We start from the raw sequence: 26,129 nt of genomic DNA on the forward strand, positions 1-26,129 counted from the left end.
CCCGCCCCGCAGGGCAGGGTTTGCGATGTGGCCCGAGGCTTCGGCCTTGCTCACCAAAGTACCAATACCCCGAGTCTCGCTGAGGGATGCGAGAGCTTCTGTGACCCTAATAGTGACTTAACCCTCCCACATATCCGAGCCCCCATGCCTGCCAAGTTGCCTGAGACCCTCCGCTCCTCCCCAGCCCCAAACTGTCTTGCTGAGACGCGGGAAAACTACAGCTCCCAGGGTGCATCGCGCCGAGACCTGTACGCCGCGGATCAGGTGGCTCGAGTCAGGTGACTGCTGGTCCGCCCCACATTAAGTCAAGCTGGCCGGAGGAAGGTGGTACAGTCCGAAGCGGCTCCTGCGTTCCGTCTGGTCGGTCCCCTGAGCCTAGAGGACCTCAGGTGAGAGCCGACGCGGCTCCGACAGCCTCCCCGCCTCATTTCCCAGGCGGACCCCCTGAGGCCTAGAGACTGGCACGGCAAGTCAGTTCGGCAGCCTGCCGCGCATCCAGCCTCCCTCAGCCGCGCCAGGGTTTCTTCCCCGGCCACTAGTCCCGGCCTCGAGGCACCGGACAGCCCCCGGGTTGAAGGGCTCGGGTGGTAGTGAGTGGAGGCAGGGGACACCGGGCTGCCGAGGTGGTGTGGGAGGCTCTATTCCAGTGCAAGTTAGCGTCCCTTCCCCGCTTTCTGCTTAGTTGCTGCCTGAATCTGGGTCGCAGAGTTTGCAGATGGCTTGGCAGAAGGGAGACACTGAGAGGACCACGTCAGGAACTCCTTTTGGGGTGCTGAGCGCCGGGCTGGGCTACGGGGGAGTGGGCAGGACGAGACCCGGCCCCTCCCTCCGGGCCTTTCAAGCTGGAGGAAGGGAGGACTACTGGGGCCTGCCTTTTTCAACAATGTTGAGGAAAATTACAACCTAGGCTTCGTGAGAGCCTGCTAAGTGCCCTAGGCAACAGTTGTATTTCCTTTACATCATTGTTTCTCCACCTTTCTTTCTTACCAACCCCTTCCCCTTGAAATTTTAATACTGCTGATAAAAGGACCACAAATCCTGCTTAACGTGTCATTTCATTTAGGTCCTATGATTTAGTTCCCACTGTCCCTGTTTTCACTTTAGGAAATTGGAGCTTGAGGAGGTTAAGCAGCACCCCAGAGTCACACAGCTAATAAATGGGGAGCTCAGGTTCAAACCTGTGCAGTCACTCTCCAGGGCACACATTCCTTGCCACTATCTGTTTTACTTCTCCAAGAGAAGAAGATCCAGGGAGTTCCAGGTTGTACAACGGGTGACAAGATTAACTGGATACCTGACCAAGTGGAGCTACCACAGGAAACCCCTGACCCCAGGTTGCCCCTGGGAGGGGATTGGGAGTGGGAGGCTTCTTGAAGCAGGTGGCATCTGAGTGAGGCCTAGAGTATATCAATAGAACTTACACAGGAAGAGCAGCATGCCAGACAGAGCCTACTGTGGTGAAATTCTCCATTTCTACCTCGTAGCATTCACAAAACACTAGTTTTTGTGTATAATTATAATTTTTAATATTTTATTTATTTATGCATGCATGCATGCATGCTGTGCCAGGTCTTAGTTGTGGCACGCGGGATCTTTAGTTGCGGCATGTGGACTGTTAGTTGCAGCGTGCATGCGGAATCTAGTTCCCCTGCCAGGGATCAAACCCGGGCCCCCTGCATTGGGAGTGCGCAGTCTTACCCACTGGACCACTAGGGAAGTCCCTGTGTATAATTTTAACCTGATCTTTTTGAAACATTGTAATCGAGCACATATCTCTCAAGTTCGTTATATCTGTCCTAATGTCGTTCCTCCAAAGTGTGTCAGCGTCTGGGACCAGGGAACTTCTGCTGTCCAAGAGTTTGAGTTCCTCAGTCTACATTCCAATCCTGTGGAATGAGAGAGGAGCCGGTTAGGCCTGATTCTGCGCCTGAGTTCTCAAGGAAAACCCAGACTCTGCCCTGGGGAACAAAGTGAATCCTGAGCTTGAGGACATCAGCAAGTGTGAAGAGCAGAGAGTGGCAAGAATGAGAGGGGGGTCATTCCACATACACAGGAGAGCAATTTCCCGCAGGTCAGGGTACAGAAAGCAGAGGGGCAGAGAGCACAGGGATACAGCGCCAAGGGCAAGGCCCCCAGAGGAGGCCAGAGAGTGGGGAGATGGGTGCCGGCAGGTGGGAAAGCTCCTGAGATAAGACCCACTGATCGGGGGAGCTGCAGCAGGCGGAGAGGCCCCTGGAGGAGACGGAGGGGCAGTGGAGGTCAGGCAGGCTGAAGCAGTCAGGGAGACTTTTTCGAGGAAGGGGAGTATCAGGAGGGTTCTTGAGGCCTTTTGGGGAAACTGAAACCAGAGCGGGGGCAGGGATGTTTCCACACAGACCTCTCATGGCTCTCCAACAGTTTGCAGGAATCCCCAGAGGCTGTCACAGGTGGTGGGGCAGAGCCCTGTACACTGAAGCAGCATGTGGAAACCAAGTTACAGATATTTACGCTCACCTGCCCCATCCTGACCCTTGGTTCACCTGTTGTGCGTGGGGGTTATGGGTACGCAGCAACCCATCTCCTTCACTTAACCAATGAGCTGCTACGGGGCTGATCTGGGGCTTGTCCCACACTGGGTCCCCTTTGTGAATGATCCCTGCTGGTCCCAGAGAAGTGACACTTGTCAAACAAAAAAGTCCTAATCAAGGGTCGGTTGGTGGCATTAACCCATAGACGCTTATCCCAGGACAGGAAATGAAGTTAATTTCCTTAAGGTTTATAGGTTCACGAAGTCAAATATCTGACCACAGTTTTAATATCTTCTGGAAAAAAGAACCCCCAGCCAATAAGGTTGCATTCTTTCTTTCTGTTTACTAGGTTGCACAAAGCAGTTGAAGAGGGAAAAATTCAGCATTTGTCCACTTCCTCAGGGTGGGACCTTACACAACCCACTTAGCCTCTCTGAGCCCATTTCCCCACATGTCAAAGAAAGATAAGTCCTCCCTGGGGTCCCCTTCTCCAAGCTGGTGATACAAAGCCCATTGAAGTCACAGGTGTGAAGTGAAAGTCCCTTATGAACTGTCTGTGCCATGGTTCCAGGTGGCTTATTGTCCTCTTGTTGCTGAGCTAATCCAACTTTAACCTGAACTTCTCTTGCTGTTTGTTTTTCTTCCTAGTTCATTGAAATCGAGGAACATGATAAGGAGGTGGCTGGTTATTTTTATCCTTTTTCCCCTGAAGCTCATAGAGAAATGTGGTAAGTTTAGAAATGGATAAAGAGGGAAATGGAGTAAGTAGCCTGACTTGTTTGCCGCCAAAAGTTCAGGACCATCCAGATTGCATGTGTCTGCCTGCCCCTTGGCTAGGTGGGTACCCAGTGAGTGGAGCAGACCGAGGTCTGGAGTCGAGGAGTTTTACAGGGAGCCAGATGGTTCCACAGATAATTAGCCTTCTGCCCCGGGGCCCCTATTCCCTTTTCTGTATCACCAACATCAAACTGTGGAGCTCTGAAAATCTGGGATAATATCTGTAGAGAAGAGCTTGTGTTCCCACCCTGTGGACCTCACGGAGGGAGTTATGGGTCCTGGGAGATGCTGCAGAAGCAGGTGAGGTGGTCACCTTGTTGCACCTGGTTCTGCCAAGCCGTAGACACCTGAGGAGCCTGCCCGGCATCCCCTGGTACGATGAGAAAGCTCTGCCCTTAGACAGGGACCGAGGAACCAGGGTGAAGCAGGGCTAGGGGCCTCACAGAATTCAGGCTGGTTGTCGAAAAACACGTCAGGGTTTGTGCATCCTTGTGAGGCTTGACCTTCAGAGCAGGGCCCTTAGAGGCCTATATCATTCCGTCAATTCTCCACTGCCCAAACATTGCTGAAATTCCTTCCACGAAAAGCTGTGTAGAGCCTCCAAGGACACCAGGCCCATTATTTTGATCATCTGGCTGTTGTCAAAAATCAAATACATCTTGGGAATTCCCTGGCAGTCCAGTGGTTAAGACTCGGTGCTTTCACTGCTTTCACTGGCCCAGGTTCAATCCCCGGTCAGGGAACTAAGATCCCACAAGCCTTGCAGCGCAGCCAAAAACAAATCAAATACATCTTAAAACCCCCAACTAAAGTTTCCAAATTAACCTTATACAAACTATGCAAACCCTTGCCAAAGCTTCCCAAGAGCCACGCTCAGTGGGTGCACTGCTCCAGTTATTTGGCCTCTTGAGTCTCTGAGAAAACACAGGTCATCTGATCAGCTCTTCCAAGTTTGTTAAACAATCAGTCATGTCACCTTGTAGTCACACCTTGTGGGTAAGCAATTTCCGAGAAAGAAGAGGTTTCTTCCAAGAAAGAAAGAACACCGTGGAGTCCGGTGTTCTTCCGTACGAATGCCAGAGCCCCACTCCAGACCTGCCGGATCATATTGTCTGGGACTAAGGCCCAAAAGTGTGTACACTTGGCCCGCTTTAAATAAAGCTCTATTAGTCATGCTAATGCATTGCCCTAGGAAAGAAGAACAAATCCAACTGCCACCACTCGATTATACAGAGGGCTGACTTAGGCCCAGAGAGGGTAGAAGTCTCTCCCAAAGTCACACAGCTACAAAGTAACAAGGATGGGACCCGAATAGGACCCCTGCTCCATTGTATCACTTTGCCCTTCTTCCTGAATGTCATAAGAGAATAGTCGGAGCCACCATAAAATCAAGTAACTGGAATTAGGTTTCTGACCTCATTGTGCTGTGCCTGTCTTGTCTCTGCTTTTGGGAGTGGTAATAGAGGACCAATGATGAGATCATTTGCCTTCAGAGTTTTTTGCCCCTGACTTCTTTGGGTGGAATCTTGAGGTGCTGCCACCTAGTGGCAAGGACTTGCGCTCTGGACCAGGCCGGCCTAGGTTTAAATCTTGCCTCTACCGTTTCTGAGCTGTGTGAGCAGGACACTTGTCCTCATGGGATTCTCCGCTTTCTTCTATCCGAAATAGGGATCACGTTGCCCGTCTCTCACTGTTGCAGTAATTAGAGAATGGGAGTTCACAGTACAGCAGAGTGGCTGGTGTGGGGTGGGAGGCATAGTGGGAGATGTGCCAATAAGGATTAGTTTTTAAAATGCAAAGACTCTCCTTGGGGGAACCTTCAGGTAGTCTCACCAAAACTCATTTGGTTATTCGGATGTGGTGTCCAGAGACTCCTGCCCTGGGGCAAACTTTAAAACATGCTTTCCCAGGATATGATATGATGCCAGCTTCCTAACTGCCTCCCATCTTGGGCTAAAAAATGTCCTGCAGGGTTTACATGGTGATAAGAATAGTCACCAGCAATTATTCCGCACTCAAGCTGTGTGGAAATTGCATCACAGACTTCACCACGCTTTATCTTCACAGTGCCCCTGGGAGGGAGGTAGTGCTGTGCTCTCCATTTCACAGGTGAGGAAGTGGAGGCTCAGTGAGGTTAAGTACCTTACTCTCGGTCACACAGCTGCTGAGTGCTGCCATCTTCCTTGGGGCTAAGTGAGGGGAAGTGGTTGAACGCTGACCTGGTTCTCTGAGAGCTCACAACCTCCTCTTTTGAAATGCAAAGTCTGGAAGAGTCAAGGCCATGCGGATCTCCCACTCACCCTGACCACAGTCCCAGCAGAGCCCCAGGGACCCAGAATGTGGGTGGCTACCTGGCATCACTTTCAGTATCCCTGTCCTGGGCGGGGTCTTGCTTATCTGATGTGGTCCTCAGGCTCTAGGTAGAAAGTAATAGCAGGGACCTTTAAGTCCTCCTACCTCAGCTGTGCAGCCCAGAACAGAGCCTCGGGCTGGTATGAGAGGGGTGAGTGTGAACAAGGAGGGGCAGAGCTGCCTCCAGGCCCCAAGGATACACCTAAGGAGGGGGTGGAGGGCGGGGACCATCCTTCTCTGCTCTGAGCAGCTTGGCCTCCCAAGGGCCAGGGTGGGGAATGCAACGGACTGTGGGAATCAGCTTGGAGACTCGCAGGCACGGGCTGGAGCCTGCCTCTGCATCCACCTGCAGGCCAGCCTGGACAAGGCGGCTCAGGTAGGGTCTGAGGTCCCCGGTCACAGAGCCAGGCCCCGGAGTGCAAGTTTCAGGCTGGCAGGTTCCCTTGGAGGAGATGAGGTTACTCTCCGCGCCCCCCTCCCCTCCCCCGCTCCCGCCGAGGTGACCGGACAGAGGAAGAGAAACTGCTAGGGAGGAGTACTGAGAAGGGGCTCAGACAGTGGAGGTTGAATTAGGGAACTTTTAAGTTTCCTTCCAACCTGAGCATCTAAAATTTCAGTTCTTCGTCTCTGCCTTTGAGGGGTCTGGGGAGACCTGGAGGGAGAAGGAGACCTGGGCCCCACCTGTAGCCCCTACCCTGACAAGGACCATCTTCATCAAACTGAGCACCTGCTTTCCCCTGTGGACCCCCCCTTCCCAGCCCAGTCTAGATTCATGATCACACCTTATGCTGCGAAGGCCCTCAGGTGAGGGAGGTGAAGTAGACGCGTGCCTGGGGCATTGAGAACACCTGGGGCGCGGGGGCCGCCCAGAGAACACAGGAAGAGGTCAGAGAGAAGCTAACTCACTCCTGGTCTGTGGCCAAGTTGCCCTGGAGTGTTTGGCTTCCCAAACCTTCCTCCCTCACCCCCGAGGCCTATCTGTCTACCTCCTGCGTTAGCATCTTAATGCCAAGAAGAAATCTGCAATAGTGAAACTGTGTACTGTTCACCAGTCTCTCCCGAGTCCCCAGCAGAGTCAGCCTCCGGAAGGGGATCAATGAATGGGGTGAGCTGGGTTTGTACAGGAGCCCAAAGGCAGTTCTTTAGAAACAGGTTAGCTGGGCCCCAGGTGTCTCTCTGAGACTACAGGAAGGGACAGGACCGGTTCTGCAGGGCCAGTTTAGCTCCATGAACAGAGGAAACCATTGTGCTTTCCATCTGAAGAGGTGATTTAAGCCCACGTGTTCCAGTCCCAGATTGTGGCTTGATTTCCTTCGGGCCAGTTGGGCCAAAAACTGGGACCAGGTTTTGGGCTCCATGGTTTCTATTTCTGGGTGACTCCTACAGACCCTCAGAGCTCATCGGTGGGGGAGGAGGAAGCTACAGCATCTCCTGCTCAGGCCTGTGTCTCCCTCTGTTTCTGGCAGCAGGAGGGGAAAGAGCATAACAAGGGCATTTCCAGGCCCGTCACTCACTCAGCCCCTCAGAATCTCAGAGTCTTTGCCTAGGGAATAGAGGTGGTTATAAATCAGACTTCACAAGTTCAAGTGTCAGGGGCCCTCCACCCAGCGTCTCAGTGGGCCTGAGTTCTCTGACCTCACGACTCATGCCACTGATTTGGGTCGTTCCAGAGTCCACGGTCAACTTCTCTGTTCCTCCCACCGTGAAGCTGGAAAATGGAAGCTCCACCAATGTCAGCATCTCCCTCCCGTAAGTTCCCAGGCCCAGCTTTGTCCTCAGCCCAGCTCGTTTGCCCCACAGCTGGGTCAGGGCTGACCCCCAGCTCAAGTCTGTTCATATTTTAAGTGTGATGCCCTTGCCTCTTCACTTTAAGACAAGCCAGGGAAAGAAAGACAGCGGCCCTAGGCTGCAGACCGAGGTCCCAAAGCCTCTCTCTCCCCAGCCACTGAATCCTTGCTTCCAGTGGGAGGAGGATGACACGTGAGCCTTTTCCCCAGCTGAGAAGAGTCCTTGAGTGACCAGCAGTTGATGCCAGACTTCCAAGTGGTCCTTTCCAAGGTTCGAAGTATTTGAAGAGAGCCCTGAAGGTTGGGGCCAAGGAGCGAAGTTGCTTGGCAGTGCTTCTGAGATCACATCCAACTGCATTGGGTGGATCCCACTGTGCAGCCCTCCTGCTCAGCCTTGTCTGAGAGTCTCTCTAGCTGCTCTCTGCTGGTTCCCGCACGAGGGCGCCGACCTAGTCCAGACCGTGCCAGAGAGCCTACCTCCTCTGTATCCTTCCCTGCTTTGCCCAACTCTTGCCTCCCAGCCATGAGGATTCCCCAAGATGAAGATCTGGAACGCTGTTATTTTCTTCTCTTTACCCTTCTCCCTTTTCCTCACCTCCCCTGGGATGTCTGATCTCAAACCAAAGCTTTGGGACCAAGACTCCCTAACAGACCCGCATTCCATCCCCAGATCCTGCCACTTCTGCACATCGACACCTTGTAAATCTGACACATCACCCCCTCAGCACAACTCTCCCCTCTGCAGAATCCTTAAGCGGCTTTCCACCGCCTTCCAAATTAACTCCAGGCCTCTAAGCCCAGACTTGAGGTCCCTGTGGGCTGCTCCCACTCAGACATATCTCACTGCTTTCTGGGGCTGCTGCTCCCTGCTGCCTGACCCTTCTCAGAAGCCTTTCCCACCAGAGCAGATGCCATGGTCCTGTCGGCCTCTGGACACCTCATGTGGCATTCACAGCCAGTTTCCCACCTCGTGTTCTCACTGGCCACAGGGACCCCACGTCTCAACCCCCCAGGGCCAAGCACATAGCAGTGCCTCACCCTAATTGCTTGAGAAATGAGAGGCCTGCTGTGAAATCCAGAGGGCTGGTTGAGATCTCACAGAGTACAACTTCTCAGCAGTAACCAGACTCTTGTCCTCCACAGGCGTCCTTTAAATGCAACCTTGGTGATCACATTTGAAATCACATTTCGTTCAAAAAACGTTACTATCCTTCAGCTCCCTGATGAAGTAAGTAATGAATCATAACTGATGGGCAGAAAATTACTGGATAACAAAACACATTTTAACTAAGTGCTTGTGTAAATAGGCCACCTTGTTTTTATACCGTGGGCTGCCCCTCTCCTATTATTCTAGAAATCTCAGATTTGGGCTTTGTTAGTCTCTTAGAGGATGGACGTTTTATGCTATGTAGATGGAATTAGGAAGGTGATGGTAAGAAATCTGAGGCAGAAATGGTTCTGAGAATGTAGAAGAAATTCTTAATATGATTTTTTAAGACATTGCTGCTCAAAGAGCGTCCACGGACTAGAAGCATTGTCTCTGCTTTAAAATCTTTTCTTTTTAATTGAAGTATACTTGATTTACAATGTTATATTAGTTTCAGGTGTACAGCAAAGTGATTCAGTTATACATACACATATGTATATATATTTTTTTATGTATACTTTTTCAGATTCTTTTCCCTTATAGGTTATTACAAAATATTGAATGTAATTCCCTGTGTTACACAGTAGGTCCTTGTTGGTTATCTATTTTATATATAATAGTGTGTATATGTTAATCCCAAACTCCTAATTTATCCCTCCCCGCTAAAACTTTTTAGAAATGCCCTATCCCAGACCTACTGATTAAAAATCTGCATATAAGCAAGGTTCCCCAGATGATTTGGGTCCACATTAAAGTTTGCAAAGCACTGTTCTGAGATCCCATTGGATGAGTGTTATTTCCAAAAACCAGTGCCAGAGGCTGTCTGATATAATAGTGATGACTATTTATAGTCTTTATACATTTATCTGTTAATACATACCCTGCTTCCACCTTACCAAGGTTTTGAGCCAATTACCAATCAACCTGATTTTAAAACAAATCAGTAGGGGAAAAAATAAACCAGACAAGATGAACACAGGGATGAAATTGATAGCGGTGAGGTTCAGCATGAGGCCCTGTGTGGTCGTAGAAATGAGCTGCAAATCAGCTCTGAGCCCTCTAGCAAGCAAACAGTATTGACTCATGATCAGTTAAAGAGCGTCTACCTAAAGGACCTGAGTGAGAGGGGAGTCTCATCTCATAGACAGGGCCATTTCCCACAACTTCCCCCTCCTGCCCCCGGGGTGTGAGGCCTGCTGCAGGGTAAGAAAAGCCGTTGGTTCTAAGAGCAGGTTGTGGTACTTAGCCCTCAGAGGTCTGGCTTGATCCACAGATCAAATTTAGACTCTGAGGAATGGACGCTGATCACTTAGTTTAAGGGCCAAACATCTAAGGGAAAGATTAATCTTTTAAAAATAAGTGAAAGTCAAGCATAACATTAAGCCAAAAAAAAAAAAAAAGCCTGGACTGTATGATTCTTTGTGTGTAAAGTGCAAACACAGACAAAGCAAATCTATGGTGTTAGAAGAGTGGTTTCCCAACTGGTTTGCAAGGCAGAAATAGAGACACACATGTAGAGAATAAACATGGACACCAAGGGGGGAAAGCGGGGGCGGGGGTGGGGGGATGAATTGGGATTGACATGTACACACTAATATGTATAAAATAGATAACTAATAAGAACCTGCTGTACAAATAAATAAATAAATAAAATACTCCTATAGTAAAAAAAAAAAAAAAAAAAGTAGTTTCCTTTTGGGATCAGCGGTGACCAAAAGGGAACAGAACACGGCTTCTGGGGTCTGGAAATGTTCCATTTCTTGATCTGGGTGCTGGGTGCACTTTTCTGCACATATGTTATAGTTCAATTTTTTTTTTAAGAATTTTATTTAATTTTATTTATTTATTTATTTATTTTTGGCTGCGTTGGGTCTTCGTTGCTGTGCACGGGCTTTCCCTAGTTGTGGCGAGCAGGGGCTACTCTTCATTGTGGTGTGCAGGCTTCTCATTGCGGTGGCTTCTCTTGTTGTGGAGAACGGGCTCTAGGCACGCGGGCTTCAGTAGTTGTGGCGCGCGGGCTCTAGAGCGCAGGCTCAGTACTTGCGGTGAACGGGCTTAGTTGCTCCATGGCATGTGGGATCTTCCCGGACCAGGGTTCGAACCCATGTCTCCCGCGTTAGCAGGTTCTTAACCACTGTGCCACCAGGAAAGCCCCTAGTTCAGTTTTTTTATTTTTATTTTTTTTAGCTTAATGGCAGATCCGTTTGTAGAATGACCTATCTGGGCACCAACCCACTCTTCCAGGCTCATGCCTCCCTGACCCATCCCTTTCTCTAACTACTCCTGTCTACTCCCTGTGCCTTTGGAAACCACTGGGTAGAACTTGGGGGTCAGGCAGGCGGCCTAGGAGCCTGCCCTGTGAGCCACAGGTGAGGTACATCACCCCGACACATCTCAGTTTCCTCATCTGTGGACAGAAGGTTAATAATGTCTCCTTGACAGGGCTGTGAGGATTAAAAGCACTAGCAAGTATGAAATGTCTAGGATTGCAGGTGGCACATAGAAAGAAAGCACTCAGAAAAAAGATAGCAATACATTTTGCTGTGGACCTAAAACTGCTCTAAAAGATAAAGTTTATTGATTAAAAAAATTAAAAGCAGGACTTCCCTGGTGGAGCAGTGGTTAGGAATCCGCCTGCCAATGCAGGGGACACGGGTTCGAGCCCTGGTCCAGGAAGATCCCACATGCCGCAGAGCAACTAAGCCCATGTGCCACAACTACTGAGCCTGTGCGCCTAGAACCCGTGCTCTGCAACAAGAGAAGCCGCCGCAATGAGAAGCCCGTCGACACAACTAGAGAAAGCCCACGTGCAGCAACGAAGACCCAACGCAGCCAAAAATAAAAATTAATACAAAAATTAAAAGCAATTGTTATGATTTCATTCTGCCTTGTATCAGTTAATTTCCAATTGGAAGATTTTCCTCTTACCTAGTTCTAGAAGGGACCTGGTGGCCACTTAGAAATATGCAAACAACAGTTGCCAGGAAAATCTGCTAAAAATAAGAACAAATGAGGATGGGAAAGTAAAAGAGCCAAGAGTAGTACGTGTCATGAAGATGTAGCTCACAAGACATTGGCCACGAATTGGATCCCAGGCTTTGCAGCAGCCACTTACACCATTTCAGTTGTCCTGCCAAAGCCCCGTGATTTCTAGGGACAAGAGCAGAAAGACAGTGTTCAAGGGTCCCTGAAGAAGCCACTGCAGTCCAGTGAGCCGCATCCTCACGGTGCCCACAACATGGGTGGAAGGCGGGGCCTGAAGCATCATCCAGGGAACAAAGAGATGGGGGCAGGGGCACAGTGTGGTTCAGTGAAGGTATAACCCGCTCCCTGCCACACTCGGGATTTGAGAGCATCAGGAAGCATGACTGGGAGGTCAGAAGTTGCAGGTAGGCCTCCAAATACTGTTTCTTGGAGCAGAGCTTTCGATGAAATTGGGCAGAAATGAGGGTAAGGATGTTCTCCCTGCCGGGCGTCTGGTGTGTGCACCTCTTCTGTTTTGTCGCTTGGCTGCCAGGCTGGGCGTGGGGCAGACATCCCTCTGTGGATCTGGAAGAGCAGTCCGTAGTAACGGAAGTAGAGGTAATAGCAGTCATCGTAGGGTAGTAGTGATGGTAAGCACTTCACAGCTTGCTGCGTGTCAGGCTCGGTGCCGTAAGCTTTATGGACGTTATGTCATTCAGAGCAACCCTGTAAGGTAGACACTTGTGTTATCCCCTTTTACAGATAAGCAAACCAAGATCGGAGCTCAAATAACTTGCCTGAGATCGAATGGCTAGTGAGATGAAGAGGGCCCTCCCACCATCCCTCAGAGATAAGCCAGGGGAGGGCCTGAGGGCAGGGCCCTCCTTCTCAGAAAGTCTGACACTGATGTGTGGGGGTTCCAGCTGGCTGATTAGTCCAACATTTCTCCCTCCTGTTAGGAAGCTCCTAGAAGGCAGGGGCTGTGTGTGACCTGTCCCTCCATTCCCTAGTGCATGGCCTGGAGCTGGGGTCCCAGTAACTACGGGGTGCTGGACCTGATTCAGTTTTCCTAACAGGTTGTGGTCCCTCCCGGCGTGACAAATTCCTCTTTTCAAGTGACGTCTCAAAATGTTGGACAAGTTACCACTTATCTGCACGGAAATCACTCCAACCAGACCAGGTAGGCTGGCCTCCGCCCATGTGGGCCCTAAATGATGAGAAGGGGGATGGTGCTGGCACGTGGGGTTTCCTCCAGAAGTCCAGCCCCAGCTCATCCCGGTCCCCACATTCTCTCCAGCCCAAGGATACGCTTCTCCGTGATCCACAGCAATGTCGTCAGCATCATAAACCAGGTGATCGGCTGGATCTACTTTGTGGCCTGGTCCATCTCCTTCTACCCGCAGGTGATCACCAACTGGAGGCGGAAAAGGTAACCTATGGCGCTTCACGTGCAGCTTCACCTGGGTCCAGTAGGACGGGCATTCCAACGAGGCTGTGGGCAGCCTGGGTTCTGACTTACCCCTCTGCTCTTCTTTCTTCCTGTCCTTTCTTAAAAGTGGTCTGATGTGAAAGTTCTAAGCGCCTGTGTAGGACTTGCAGTGCTGGGCATTTGGTCTCTTGTGCAATTCAGCCCCTCCCTGCAAAAGCAACAAAATGGGGCTTCTCGGTTGAAGCGGAGAAGGGGCTGGGTGGGAGGAGCCCACCTGAATCTGCTGTGCTCCTGGTCCACGCAGCCCTGGAGGAATTTGTGTCAAGTTGTGCCCCAGTGCAGGAGTTGGATCCTTCGGCCTCGGAGACGAAAGCTGGCCCGCCTTGATTTTAAAGACAAGGGCCCAGGCTTCATGCACCAAGGACACCTAGGCCACCAAGGAACGTGGGCCTCTGAGGGGCTGCTGAGCTGGGAACCCGGGAGGGAGGCGCTTCCTCTCTGCAGGAAGCCTCCAGACAATCCCGCGAGGGTGGGGTTCGGTGGCACTGGGGGTGGCATGGAAAGGGACCTGAGGACTGTGCGCTCCTTGAGGGAGCCAGGCCCTCCTTCCTGTGTGCTGGGAGCTCTGTCCCCTCCAGCCCCCGGCGGCCCCCAGTCTCACCCCCTGCTCTGCTTTGTCTCCCCGTCCCCCCGCCCCCTCCTCAGTGTCGTGGGTCTGAGCTTTGACTTCGTGGCCCTGAACCTGATGGGCTTCGTGGCCTACAGCGTGTTCAACATCGGCCTCCTCTGGGTGCCCTCCATCAAGGTACGGCCCTGCTCGCCCCCGGAACCCAGGCAGAGCTGTCCGGTGGTCTGGCCACCCCTCACCCCCCAGCTTCTCCCCACTCCCAAACAGGAGCAGTTTCTCCTCAAATACCCCAATGGCGTGAACCCCGTGGACAGTAATGACGTCTTCTTCAGCCTGCACGCGGTCGCCCTCACCCTGGTTATCATGGTGCAGTGCTTCCTGTACGAGGTGAGCAGTGACCCTGGCACCCGCCGCAGCCTGCGCTGCCCAGGCCAACACCCAGCAGCACGTGCTGCCCATACCTGCTGTTTCACAAGAGACATGGAAACCCCCAGAAGGGAAATGTGTCCGTTCACTCACATCTGCTGGCCTATTATCCAGACCCCATGCTGGGCACAGGGAACACCCCGTAAGCCCAAGTCCTCAGGCCGCCCCAGGTCTGGGGTGAGGGACACAGAGGGAGGCAGTATGACCCAGCAGGCTGAGAGCTGAGCGGGCAGGGAGAGCACAGGCAGCTCGTGGGCCCCACGACTCAGCCAGGGAGGAGGGGGAAAGAGGGCACTGAGTTGTGGTCCGTGGGATGAATGAAGTTCCCATGGCGATGGGGAAGAGGGCCAGGTGGGGCACCCCAGCCGGCGGACAGAACTGTGAAGGCCAGGGAGCAGCGAGAGGGACCGTGAGCAGGTGGGGGTGGCCAGGGTGGCAGTGGAGGGAGCAGGAGAGGTCCTGGGGGGCTCTGGGGGCCGGGCTGAGGAGCCCGGGCCCAGCTGTGTTGCTGGAGGGCCGTCTGCTGTCTCAGCAGGGAAGGACGTCGTTCGTTAGTGCATATTTCAGGGCATCGCTGATGCGACCGTTTCCTTTCACTTCCCTGTGGGTGCACCACTTCCCCTGGGGAGTTCTCGTCCCACACACCAGGCCAGCCAGAGCTGCTTGGCCCCCACCTTCACGAATCTTCTAGGTTTTCTTACCCTTTGCTGAGAAGGTTAGATGAGGGAGGGTTGCTTTTGGGAAAGAGATTCCAGAGCCAATCAGGCTCCCTCGGGTCGTGGAAGGAGCCTGGGCCGAGATGAGGTGCCAGGCCTCCAGCGTGATGGGGGCCATGTCCCCAGCACCCTTCACTCCTGGTGGGCTCTGAGGGACCCCGCTCTGCAACATGGGAACAAGAAGCAAACGGGCTCTTCAAGTCCAAGAGGATGGAACCAGAGACCCTGATAGTGACAAGGTGCGGTTGGTGCTGGGCTCTCTGCAACCCACCCGCCCCTTCCCCTTCCCCTTCTCATCCTCAGCGAGGCAACCAGCGGGTGTCCTGGCTGGCCATCAGCTTCCTCGTGCTCTCCTGGCTCTTCACACTTATCGCCCTGATCATGGCCGCAGTCAGGGCCACCACGTGGCTGCAGTTTCTCTTCTGCTTCTCCTATATCAAGCTGGCGGTGACGCTGGTCAAGTATTTTCCACAGGTACCTCCAGGGTCTGCCCGCCTTTTCCACAGTTACCACCAGGGTCTGGCCATTAGCATGAGAGGGATGAGACACAGACCCTTGGACCCGGCTCCCTTGGGGCAGCTTCTGGCCGGGGTGAGATGTGGATGGAAAGCTACAGGGAGGAGGCCGGCAAGCCCAGCAGGAGTGGGGCCTCACAGAAAACCGGCTGTGACCACTACCTGCTCTTCCCAGGGGCTGGGAATCCCACAGGGAAGTCAGTGGCCGCTTCTCTGACTCACAGTCAGAGTCAAGGGTCATGCAGGTCACTCCCATCTCTCTCCAGCCCCACCTTTCTAATGACTTAAGCTTTGCCCCCCACCCTACCACCGCCACCCGTTACCACCAACTGATGACCCTGACGAGCCACAGCAGGAAGATGAGGTGGGAGGGGGGAGCCCACCACCATTCAGGGTCCTCGTTGTGAGCCCTCAGCACCCTCCCTCGAGTACTCAAACAGTCCTATTCAGAGCTGGGTCAGACACAGCTTAATAGTCAAACACAGCTTGCCCCGCAGGCGGAATGGCCCGGGAGGGGGTCAGGTGTAGAAGAACTGCCAACTGCAGGCTGCATCTAGGCCCTCGCGTTTAACTCGCCTTCCCAGCACAGGGAACCTTGTGTTGCATGGGCCCAGGAAGGAGAGCATTTTGGCCAGAGTCAGGGCCAGTACCCTGGAGGGCATGGAGACAGAGCCATCCGCTTAAGGATGGCAGGACTCGGTTCTGTGGACAAGAGAGAAGGGGCGCCCCAGGCCGGGGCAGCCTGCACAAAGGCACAGGCAGAGAAGACCTTGCCGGCCGAGCACTGTGCAGCCAGGAAGGCGGGGCCAGGTCCCGGGGTGCTTGGGAAGGCGGCTTCAGAGTCGGGGGGAGGCTTTGGGGGAAGTGGGGCCTCAGTCCCTGAGCGTGGGAAGGCTCGGGCCTGGGAAACCTGGGAGGCAGGAGCCCCAGTTCGAGATGTTTGGAACCGTCCAGGACTGGAGAGGTGGCAGCAAATACAGAAGAGGGTGGGAGAGGGCAAAGAAGGGGAATTGACAGGTGGCTAACTGGGAGAAGACCACTACAGAGGCCAAGCCGTCCCCCCAGGTGGTGGGAAGGGAGGTCAACGGTCAGAGAAGCCCAGAGGGTACTGGCAGCAGGAAGAGGGGCGATGTGCAAGCGGGCTGGACCTGGGAAGCCCGAGGTGGAGGCCCCAGAGCCCAACCAGGGCTGAGGAGGGAGTTAAGTCCACTCTGCAGATGGGGAGACTAAGGCTGGGAGAACTCAAGTAACTCTCCCAGGGTAACATAGCTCCTCCGATGGTGGAGCTGGGATTCCAAACCAGGCCATCGGACTCCCAGGCCATGTTCATAAGCACAACATGAATTCAGTCCAGGCTGAGTTTGGGGGAGATTCTCCATTTGAAGGTGAGTAGAAAACTCAAGAGTTGCTGGAAAGCCAGGATAGGGAGGGCTGAAGAGGATGGAGGGCAGCAGCTCCCCATCCCTCTGCCGGGGTTGGGAGGTGCGAGGGAAGGAGGAGGAGGGCTCTGCCGAGCACGCAGATGTGACCCCAGGACCCGCCCAGACCGTGCCCTCAGCCACCCCAGGACCCGCCCACACCGTGCCCTCAGCCGAGGCTTGTCGGAGCCCAGAGGTCATTGTGTTTTTGGAGCTGAGGTCCAAGCGCATGAGTGGGAGGAATGAGATCCGCTCTTGTTTGGAGCGGTGGTCACGAGGTGCAGGAGGCCGCCACTCAGCCCCCTCACCGCCCTCCGTCTGTCTGGCCCAGGCCTACTTGAACTTTTACTACAAAAGCACCGAGGGCTGGAGCATTGGCAACGTGCTTCTGGACTTCACTGGGGGCAGCTTCAGCCTCCTGCAGATGTCCCTCCAGTCCTACAACAACGGTGAGTCAGCCGGCAGGCCCGCCCACTTGGCGGGCTAGAGGCACAGGGCGGGGCCGGGCTTCCCGGAAACCACCCCTCCCCGACTCGGGGAATCCTAGCCAGTCCCAGCCCCCAAGGTGAGGCTCACCTCGGGGCTTTGGCAGCTAGAGGATTTGTGGTTTCCTGGGCAGATGAGCACCCCCGTCCCCCCGCAGCCCCACGTGCTCCAGCTGCTTCAGGAGCTGCCAACCTAAAACCAAAACCAATCCCATCCCTTCTGGCTGCTAACAGACCAGTGGACGCTGATCTTTGGAGACCCGACCAAGTTTGGCCTCGGCATCTTCTCCATCTTCTTCGATGTTGTCTTCTTCATCCAGCATTTCTGCTTGTACAGAAAGAAACCAGGGTATGACCAGCTGAACTAGCTCCTAGGGATCCAGCGGAAACAGCCCAGGCCCTGGGCCCTGGTGGGCAAGTTTCCACCAGGAAGGCTGAAGAAGCCGTCTGGAGTGCCGGGCTGGCTCCATGTGGAGAAGCGCTCTCTTCCTCAGGCCCAACTCCTTAAACTTGAACCCGCCTTCCTTCATCCAGGACTCTTCCAGGCCAGGGAGGAACCTACCTCTGGGATAGGCACCTGACTGTGTGCAGAGATTAACGGCCAGGCCACTGGCGGCCCCTCCCAGACTCCCCAGAGGTCTCAGCCCCTCCCAGGCCTTGCTGGCCAGGCATCTGGCCCTCCCGCATCTTGATGCTGCATCTCTATTTCCTTCAAGGCTTCGGGCAGCACACAGGGCTTCTGGCAGCCGTCCCAGGCAGGATTGAGCACTGAGCTTGGAGCCAAAGGCCTCGCCCCAAGCAACCAGTGTTTCTGGGAGCAGCGTGAAGGACTGACCTTGCAGCTGGGAGAGCCAAGGGCGCTTTGCTGCCACTGCTGTGTTCAGAGACCAAGCAGCCAGGTGCCGTGGCCAATAGACCCAAGGTGCTGGTGCTGGTGGCAGGGGGACTAGGACTTTGGGGTTAGGCCTTGGGGTCCCTCCTCTGAAGGCTGCATTCTCTGAGCGCTCACTGTCCTGACACTCATTCTACGTAAATCCACTTCCACGACTGCAATCACAGGTGGCCCAGGCCAGGCTCTGGTAAAGAAACAGTATTTCTGAGCCTTGAGGTACCCAACAGATTGGTTCAGAACCCGGCTCACATCCAACACTCTCTGGATCCTTATCACACTAACGACCCTTTTGGATTTTTCATAGGGGTGTTTTGGAAGTGAGTGGCTTACTTTCTTCTGCTTCTGCCTATCTCCACTTACCCATAGTCAGGCCCCAAGCCCCTCCAACTGCTCCTTACCCTCCGTCTGGAGTACAGGACACACACACACACCAGTCTGTGCCTTCTAAGGCCTGTTAGACTTGCCAGGTGGTGAAAACAGCTCCCCTGACGGGGAGGGCAGGCCCCCTTCTCTCACTTTCCCCAGACCCCTACCTGAGACTCACCAATTTGTGGCTGTTCAGGAGCCTCAGATAAGGACTTAAGACCACCTCACACAATCCTCGTGGGCCCAACCTGATCCCAAAGCCCCTCCTTTCCCACACCAAGCAGTTGTCCTTCCTTTGGAGGAGGGGAGGGGAGGGTCCCAGGACGTGCCTTGTACATGCCATGAGCTTGTCAATCCACTGTCATAGTTAACCACGAGATCAACATGAGGGGCCTCTGTCCTTAATTAAACCTGATTCATTTCCTTTGCACACTGAGCATTTGCCAGATGCAGGAGGCAGGGCTGTTGGCTTCAGAACCAAGTCCTTGGGGCTTAGGGAGACAGCCTCAGTCACTCGTGTAAGGAAATGCGTGGGATTTCGAAGTTCGCTGATTCCAAGGTGGCTGTGTGCCGACCCGGCATTTCATCAGGGGAGCTCTGTTGGGTGGCACAAGATGCCTACCTGCTCAGGGCCAGGTAGGTCCCACAGGGACCCTGTCTGTGTTACCAAGGGCATGGCACTCAGGCTGTGGTTGTGAGCACGGGTTGGATGAGGTCTTTAAGGGCACGTGGGGGAAGGGTGGGGGAGGAAGTCTTCCAGATCCTCTAGCCAGGTATAAGTATCAAAAAACTTACGATCTTGTTTCCCTAAAGCAGAAAACTGCAGCTTGACCAAGCCCACACGCCTGTTTTATTTGGGCCACCCAGTCTGTGATTGGGTACCACACTTTAAATATGGGAGATTGCAAAAATTTGCCTTGGCAGTGCTAGGTGGGTCCATGAGTGGCAACAATTCCCAGAGCTGGTAATGCAGCCAGTGCTGGGCCAAGCAAAGGCCTCAGTGCTCCCCAGCTCACCCCCATCTCCTCAGATCACAGCCCCTGGAAACACTTGGGGCTGCATCCCTGGCTGTGCTAAACTGAATGCTCTTAAGAGTCTTAGCCGGTGGATGTTCTCCCTTGGTGTCCATGAGGTCCCTCCCCAATAGGAGCTGAGGCTAGGTTACGCGAGGGAAGTTGGGGGTTCCTGGCCCAGCTCCAGTGAAAGTACTCCCAGATGTTCCCACGGGGGCGGCCCTGGTCAAGCACAGCATCAGTGGCCTTGGGGTTAGTTGAGCTTTGTCCAGAGCAGCAGGGGCCAAGTCAGACAGCCTTACAACCAAAGCTCTCTCACAATTCACCCCCAAATATCCCTACCTCATGTCTCAGCAAAGACCTCTGATGAATGAATTCCAGCACTGTTTATTGGGCACAAGACGTGGGGTGGCTTCCTACTGCCCCATTTCCACAGTAACCAAAGCAAGGCTGGTTCCCTTGCTAAGAGTAATCCCCAGATGTGAATTAGCCGAATTCGACAGTTGAACTGGCATCTTCAAAGAGTAAGATAAAAACGCTTTGTATCAAAGTTGTGATTAAAAAAATACAAAGGTTAAACCCAAAGGCATAGAGGAAAATGGGAATCCTGAGAACTGCCCTGAAGTGTCAGCCTCAAACCTCATCTGAATCCTGTAAGCAGGTGAACCCTGGGGAGGCCCGTACTCCCTTGCGGGGGGCGGGAGTGCAACGGGGTGAACTGCGAGCCTGCCTGGCTTCCATCCGGACAAACTTTCGTAGCGTCTCTGGCAGTGAGTCGAGTCCCCGCTGGGAAACACAGGGAAAAGCATGGGGCACAGGCACTGCGGAGTGAAGACACGGGGGCAGTGCCCAGCCCTGCGTTTCCCAGCTATATGGTGCTCTCAGGAAGGGGGGGCCCCTGCTTGCCTGCTGTGGCCCAGCAGCAGGGTCTGGGGGCCAAGCCTTGGTCACAGATTGGGGACTGACTCCAACTCGGCTCCAGGCCCTTGTTTCCAGTCCTCAGTGTCCAAGGGAGAGAGCTGGTCCCAGAGCTTTGGGCCCGTGGTGGGAGAGGGGAAGGCAGATCAGACCTCTGGGACCAGCTCTTGCCCTTCTAGGCGGGGGCCCAGCAACGAGCAGAAGCCAGGACGAGGGGCAGAGCGTGGAAGTGGTGTCGCCGTACAAAGGGCGGGCAGGCACAAGTTGGGGGCCCTGGCGGCTGCTAGGACAGCATGGACTGCTGCACGGCCTTCTGCAGCGACTGCCGCGTCACCAGCAGACGCACCACCTCCTCCGAGCGCTTGGTGAGCCGCTTCCGGGCCTGGTCGTGTGTGACCATGGTCATGTCCCAGCCGTTCACCTGGCCCAGGGAGAGAACACAGCCCCCCTCAGCTCGCTGCCTTCTGGGATCTGAAAGTCGGACGGGCTTTGGGAGGCCTGGGTCTCGCAAGCTGGGGATGCCAAGCACCACCTCACGCACACACAGCGGAGAGCCAGCTTCCTCTGGGGGCGACGCCAGTATGGGCTCCAAAACGACTTCGGTTATTCTCCCAGGTGCCCAGGGAGGCAGGCAGGGGCAGCCCCACCACCCCCAAGTGCTTTAGACCCTCTGGCCCAAACCTTGTTTTTCCTCCTTTGGGACATCTGTTACCTGCATGATCTTGTCCCCAATCTGCAGCCCAGCAATTTCCGCAGGGCCTCCTTCGGATACCCGTGTGACGTAAATGCCCTGGAAACAGACAGCCCAAGTCAAGCACTGGGGTCACTGGACTGGCCTCTTATCCACAGAGCAAAGCCCAGCATGGCATACTCCTAGCCGTCTGTCTGTCCCGCACCCAGTATCCCCCAGCACAAGCTGTGTCGAACAGCCAAGGGGGAAGTAGAGTAGCCCCATGGAAGCTACAGCCCCTGCTGCTAGCCTCCTGGGCTGTGTCTGAGTAGGCCTTCCTAGTGCTGGGAGGGCTGGGAGGCCCACCCCTACTTATTCCCACCAGATCATTTCTTGGACCTTAGAGAGGACCGTTTGAGAGAGAGGAGGTCTGCTCCTTCCACAAAGGCCCAGGAAGCAGAGACCCACCATCTCAGGCCTCTGTGCCCCACAGAGAGGTCCCCAGACCCTAGTCCTCCTCACCTTGTCCGTCTTATCTTCTGAGAAAGGATTCTGGGAGGGATCCTGGTCAATTCCACCTCCAATGCTAAAGCCCAGGATTAAGTTCTCACCTTGACGCAACTTGTGAATTTCAACTCTTTGCTGGCAAAGATAAAAAGCGAGTTGGGGATGAGTGGGTATGGAGAGCAAATGTGTGGTCTGTGTCCCCTGCAGCAGCCTCAGGCGGCTGGGTAGGCTCAGAGCCATGCCACGGGGATGGGGCCCAGGGCCTCCTGCAGGAATCCAGCTGGTCACCAGCCTGGGAGGCTGGGGGGTTGAGACTCATAACTCAGCCACATCAACGCACCCACACAACCCTCAGTCCCAACCTCTCCCAGCTTCCTCTGTCTCAGGCACCAGCCTTCTCAACACATGCTAAGCCCCTCCTGGCCCAAGAGCCAGGGTGCTTTGGCTGCTCTGAAGGAGGGCCTTTGTCCCAGGTGAGGGACCACACAGGGCAGGAGAGGTCAGGCCCTGAAAAAAAATGCAGGCACACTGCTGAGGCAGCTCAGATTGCTGAGCCAGCCCTGTCAGGGCAAGCCCAGAGATGCTCGGGAAAAGCAGAGATCAAACTTGCACAGAAAGGAGGAAGGGCTGTCATGGCCAAAGGAACAGGAGCAGAGGCTTGAAGGTGCTATGGATACATATCCACGAGACTGGAGTGTACAGCGCAGGACCCGAACTGGGAGGTGAGATGAGGCTGAGCCCAGGTCAGGAAGGCCGGGGAGTGCAGGCCCAGGAGACTGGCCCAGAGGGAGGGGGCGTCTCCCTAAGCCCCAGGCCCTGCTCTTGTGCAGCGGAGGAGGTGGAGGAGGGCCCAGGGCCCTCCCACCACACTCTGAGGTTGCGGCGCCACCTGTGCCAAGCTCCTTCCAAAGCCCTCAGCAGCCGCCCTCCAGTCACCAGACGCTGGCAGCCAGACCGACTGCCCCACCCGAAAGTTGACAGTTTTAACAGAAGAAAAACACAAAGCAAACGGTGACTTGATCTGGACTTGAGGGGCTTCACAAAGGAGCACCAGGCATTGGGCTGACCAGGATTATGGCCACCTGACCTTGATGCTAGGCCCACTGGAGCTCTCAGAAATTGGGGAGTAGGGCTGGGGTCGGGCCTGATGGTAGATCACGGTCAGGTGTGATGCTAGGATGACCACTCAGGCAGTCGGTAGGGGAACAGATGTCTCACAGAGGTGGGATGTGGAGGCCAGGGGACATGAGCTACTTAGGAAGTGAGATCAACAGACTCCAGACTGTTCATGGCCGAAAGGAGCCAAGGCGAGCTCCTGGCTGGCCACCTGGCCTGGCTGAACACAACCATCTCCCAGATGGGGACCCGAGAGGAGAAGGAGCACGTTGAGCTGGAGAGCCAGGAGCCATCCAGGCAGGTGTTCAGAAGGTAGACCGGTCTGTGGAGCCAGAGTTCAGAGGAGAGGCCAAAATAGTTTTAACATTCTCAAAATGTTAACTACATGGGAGAGGGCACAGGGTAGGGAGGAGCCTCTTCCACCCCCATCCCCGATCCAAGACACAAGAGGGAGAGGCCAGACCCCACCCACCGTATTCAGACATGTTCCTAGTGTGAGAAGAATTGGAAGGTCATGGTCCTAGAGTTTTGAGGAAGGCCCGGGGACCAGTCATGACCTGCAGTAAGGGGGTTGCAGGAAGCGTGACACCTGAGGCCCACTGGACCTAGGTCCTCATGCACAAACGTGTGCGCTCCTCCAGGCCTGCCTCTGCCTCCTCTGACACACACCTTTGCGCACCTTTGACTCACCCTTAAGATCAGAAAGAAGTACAGGCTCTAGGACTGGGAGACAAGGCCCCGTCACTGACTTGCTGGGTGAGGTCAGGCAGGTTACTGCCCCTCTCTGGTTCCCCACCTGCACCCCTTTTTTCCAGCTAAGGAGCAAACCTGACCCCTTCTCTCTGGGGCAGCTAGAGAGCTGGAGAAGGCAGGCTGGTGCAGCCAGGGTGAAGCTGAAGACAGCTGTCAGCAGGTCCAAAAATGTCTCCTCCTAGCCCAGGCCTGAGCTGGTGCTCTAAGCTGACCCTCACGTGTCAGCTTTATCAGTGGCTCCCTGGTCACACCACCTGACTGCAGGAGTCCCCAACACGCCCATCTGAGATACTGCAGCCAGTCCCAGGGCCCCAGGACTGGGACTTCCACCTGACCCGTGCCCTGTCCAGCAGGCATTTCTTCTCAGAGACCTGGCTCCTTCCTGAGGGCTTCTTCACACGACTGAGCATGACCAGACTTCTCTCTGGGACTCAATTTCCCCACCTCAGCCACAGAGTGGGCCTCCAGGCCCCATCCAGCTGTGGCATTGGCATCTGGGTCTAATGTCCCAGCCTCCCTTTGCCTGTTCTAATAGCACGTGGCACCCAAGACCAGCCAAGGGAGGAGACGGGGGCCTGAGCTGACCCCAAAGGGTCTCCTCAGGCCCCAAGTGCCAGGTAGGGGACCTGGACTTTGCCCCAAGGGCTGGGGTTCCAGGGAACGTTCGGAGCAGGATCGAACCAGTTGTATGAGGCTTCACTCTGGACCGGGGGGCGATGGGTCCGAGAAGGAAAGGCTGCAGGGGAGGGGGGAGGGGCTGCTATGTTGGCCCCGACCACCTCCACCCCGCAAGTCTCCCTCTGGGCGGCGGCGCCGGCTGGAGCGGAGGAAGCACTTCCTCATTCCAGAGGCTGCGACTCATGGACGTCGGGGCCGGCGCCCGCCACCCGCGGCTGCCCGGCTGGGGACACAGATCCGGGAAGTGGGCGCTTTCCCAGACTCCCACAGCAGGGGCCTTTCTCCGCAATCTTCCCTGCCCCGGCCGGCTGAGAGGAGCCCAACGCGGCGGCGTTGGTGCGCGGGGTCTGGCCTCGATCCCGGCTCCTCAGGAGGCGCTTGGGTCCCAGCCATCTCTGTTGCATGGCTGGGGAAGACCGCGGCTCCGCTCCGGCAGAGCGGGAACCGGAGCTCTGGCTGCGAGTTTGCAGGAGACCCGGGCTCGACGCTTTGTCAACGTGTTTGGGGTGTCAGTTTACCTATCTGCAAAGTGGGGTCAAGCCAAGACGAGGAGGAGCCCGCGCGAGACCACTCACCACCACGGCGGTGACCGGCTGGCCCGGGACGTAGGACATCTCGACCCCAGTCTGGTAACCAAGCACCGCTCAGTGAAGCCCGCAGCGAAAATCCCCAAGGCCTCGCCCTCTCTGGTTAACAAAGGCCTCCCAGCCCGGCCCGCCCCCTCATGAATAGTTAACAATGCTCCAGCCAATCACCGACCGGAGCGCTCTCGGGCTTTCGGAAGTCCCAGCGCGCGCATAGAAGAGCGGAGAGAGGGGTGGAGCGTGCTCGGGGCGCCCGCGGCGCATGCGCCAGAGGGCGGGTGCGAGCTCCTGGCGACTGCGCAGGCTGGGCCGTCCCAGCATCCTCCAGTGCAAGATGGCGCCGCGGGAATCCCTACCACAGGCTGTCTGAGGGAGCGTCGAGCTACTGCGTCTGCCGCCGGGTTCCAGGTAACTGGGCGAGTCTGGGCGGGAAATGCAGATGTGCCGCCGGCAACCCCGAGTCCTCAGCCTTTTCAGCGTCTTTCGAAGGTCCGAGACTGAGGGATGCGAGGTCTCCGCAGCCCCAGGGGGAGGGGCGGCGCGAACCCAACTCGCCACGCTCCGGGCGCCACCTGTAACTTGGTTCTTTCCGCAGCCCCGCGTTGCTCCACGAGAAAGCAGAGGCCGAGCCCGGGCGGGTGCGATGGCCGCTGTGGTGGCCAAGCGGGAGGGGCCGCCGTTCATCAGCGAGGCCGCTGTGCGGGGCAACGCCGCCGTCCTGGATTACTGCCGGACCTCGGTGTCGGCGCTGTCAGGGGCCACGGCCGGCATCCTCGGCCTCACCGGCCTCTACGGCTTCATCTTCTACCTGCTCGCCTCTATCCTGCTCTCCCTGCTCTTAATTCTCAAGGCGGGAAGGAGGTGGAACAAATATTTTAAGTCGCGAAGACCTCTCTTTACAGGAGGTCTCATCGGAGGCCTCTTCACCTACGTCCTGTTCTGGACATTCCTCTACGGCATGGTGCACGTCTACTGAAACGTGGGCAGGGATGACTTTTTAAAAAAAAAAAAAAAAAACAGATTGGGAGGACTGTTGCCAGAAATTAACACCAGGTAGACTTACCTAGTTTTTAAATTGTTGGAGTCGCCGCTTGTCCTGTAACGTTATAAATAATTTATATCTTAGAACGAAGAGCCTGTACTGTTCTTCAGATTAAATGAAGCGTGAGACCCTTTGTGGAGTTTTTTTCCTACCTTAACGCGTACCCCCTGGCTGCCATGGGTGCAAAATCGCCCGGTATTGACTCCGGGAGAGCTGGGACTGCGCCTTAGTTTTCTGTCCTTTCCTTGCATTTACACATAGGCCCCTCAGAGAGGGGCCACTAGGGCCCGAATAAGGAGAGAACTTACCGTTAACATCCTGAGAACTAATAACAGTTAATATTTATTAAGTGTGCCTTGTATGCCAAGCATTGTACCTTGTACCTTTTACACTCGTTACTTCGTTAATTCTAGCAATGTCCTTATGGAGTAGATGTGAT

The 26,129-nt window shown here is 54.8% G+C and overlaps 3 protein-coding genes across 5 annotated transcripts; 2 read left to right on the top strand and 1 right to left on the bottom strand.

The window, feature by feature from the left end:
* The first annotated feature begins 127 nt into the window (after positions 1-127).
* On the top strand, positions 128-18,837 carry CTNS (cystinosin, lysosomal cystine transporter). Of its 3 annotated transcripts, none has more exons than XM_036836432.1 (11): positions 130-389; positions 3,156-3,235; positions 7,307-7,385; positions 8,567-8,651; positions 12,611-12,714; positions 12,832-12,963; positions 13,669-13,768; positions 13,859-13,978; positions 15,037-15,207; positions 16,998-17,115; positions 17,386-18,837. In XM_036836432.1, exons 2-11 carry the CDS (start codon positions 3,175-3,177, stop codon positions 17,517-17,519), a joined length of 1,104 nt encoding a protein of 367 aa, XP_036692327.1. In that variant the 5' UTR covers positions 130-389; positions 3,156-3,174; the 3' UTR covers positions 17,520-18,837. The 3 variants fall into 3 exon arrangements, with proteins under 3 accessions (XP_036692328.1, XP_036692327.1, XP_036692325.1); XM_036836430.1 differs by lacking the exon at positions 130-389 and adding an exon at positions 1,822-2,071; XM_036836433.1 differs by lacking the exon at positions 7,307-7,385 and having other exon boundaries at positions 128-389.
* A 956-nt stretch (positions 18,838-19,793) lies between these two features.
* On the bottom strand, positions 19,794-24,769 carry TAX1BP3 (Tax1 binding protein 3). The gene is made up of 4 exons (XM_036836434.1): positions 24,640-24,769; positions 21,533-21,652; positions 21,053-21,130; positions 19,794-20,761 (listed from the first exon to the last, which is right to left on the bottom strand). Exons 1-4 carry the CDS (start codon positions 24,676-24,678, stop codon positions 20,624-20,626), a joined length of 375 nt encoding a protein of 124 aa, XP_036692329.1. The 5' UTR covers positions 24,679-24,769; the 3' UTR covers positions 19,794-20,623.
* Positions 24,770-24,903: 134 nt separating this feature from the next.
* On the top strand, positions 24,904-25,823 carry EMC6 (ER membrane protein complex subunit 6). The gene is made up of 2 exons (XM_036836435.1): positions 24,904-25,056; positions 25,244-25,823. The coding sequence occupies exon 2, from the start codon at positions 25,292-25,294 to the stop codon at positions 25,622-25,624; it is 333 nt and encodes a 110-aa protein (XP_036692330.1). The 5' UTR covers positions 24,904-25,056; positions 25,244-25,291; the 3' UTR covers positions 25,625-25,823.
* Positions 25,824-26,129: the final 306 nt, after the last annotated feature.

Source organism: Balaenoptera musculus, chromosome 20 (genome assembly GCF_009873245.2).
Source record: "Balaenoptera musculus isolate JJ_BM4_2016_0621 chromosome 20, mBalMus1.pri.v3, whole genome shotgun sequence".
Classification (NCBI taxonomy): domain Eukaryota; kingdom Metazoa; phylum Chordata; class Mammalia; order Artiodactyla; family Balaenopteridae; genus Balaenoptera; species Balaenoptera musculus.

Excerpts from the sequence above, each read along its gene's own strand:
- EMC6 (XM_036836435.1), top strand. The coding sequence starts at position 25,292 with ATGGCCGCTGTGGTGGCCAAGCGGGAGGGGCCGCCGTTCATCAGCGAG.
- TAX1BP3 (XM_036836434.1), bottom strand. The coding sequence starts at position 24,678 with ATGTCCTACGTCCCGGGCCAGCCGGTCACCGCCGTGGTG. Across the intron at positions 21,131-21,532 it reads CAGAAGATAAGACGGACAAG|GGCATTTACGTCACACGGGT; the intron begins GTGAGGAGGACT and ends GTCTGTTTCCAG. Across the intron at positions 20,762-21,052 it reads TTGGGGACAAGATCATGCAG|GTGAACGGCTGGGACATGAC; the intron begins GTAACAGATGTC and ends TCCCTGGGCCAG.
- CTNS (XM_036836430.1), top strand. The coding sequence starts at position 2,025 with ATGAGAGGGGGGTCATTCCACATACACAGGAGAGCAATTTCCCGCAG. Across the intron at positions 2,072-3,155 it reads AGGAGAGCAATTTCCCGCAG|TTCATTGAAATCGAGGAACA; the intron begins GTCAGGGTACAG and ends TTTTCTTCCTAG. Across the intron at positions 12,715-12,831 it reads AATCACTCCAACCAGACCAG|CCCAAGGATACGCTTCTCCG; the intron begins GTAGGCTGGCCT and ends CATTCTCTCCAG.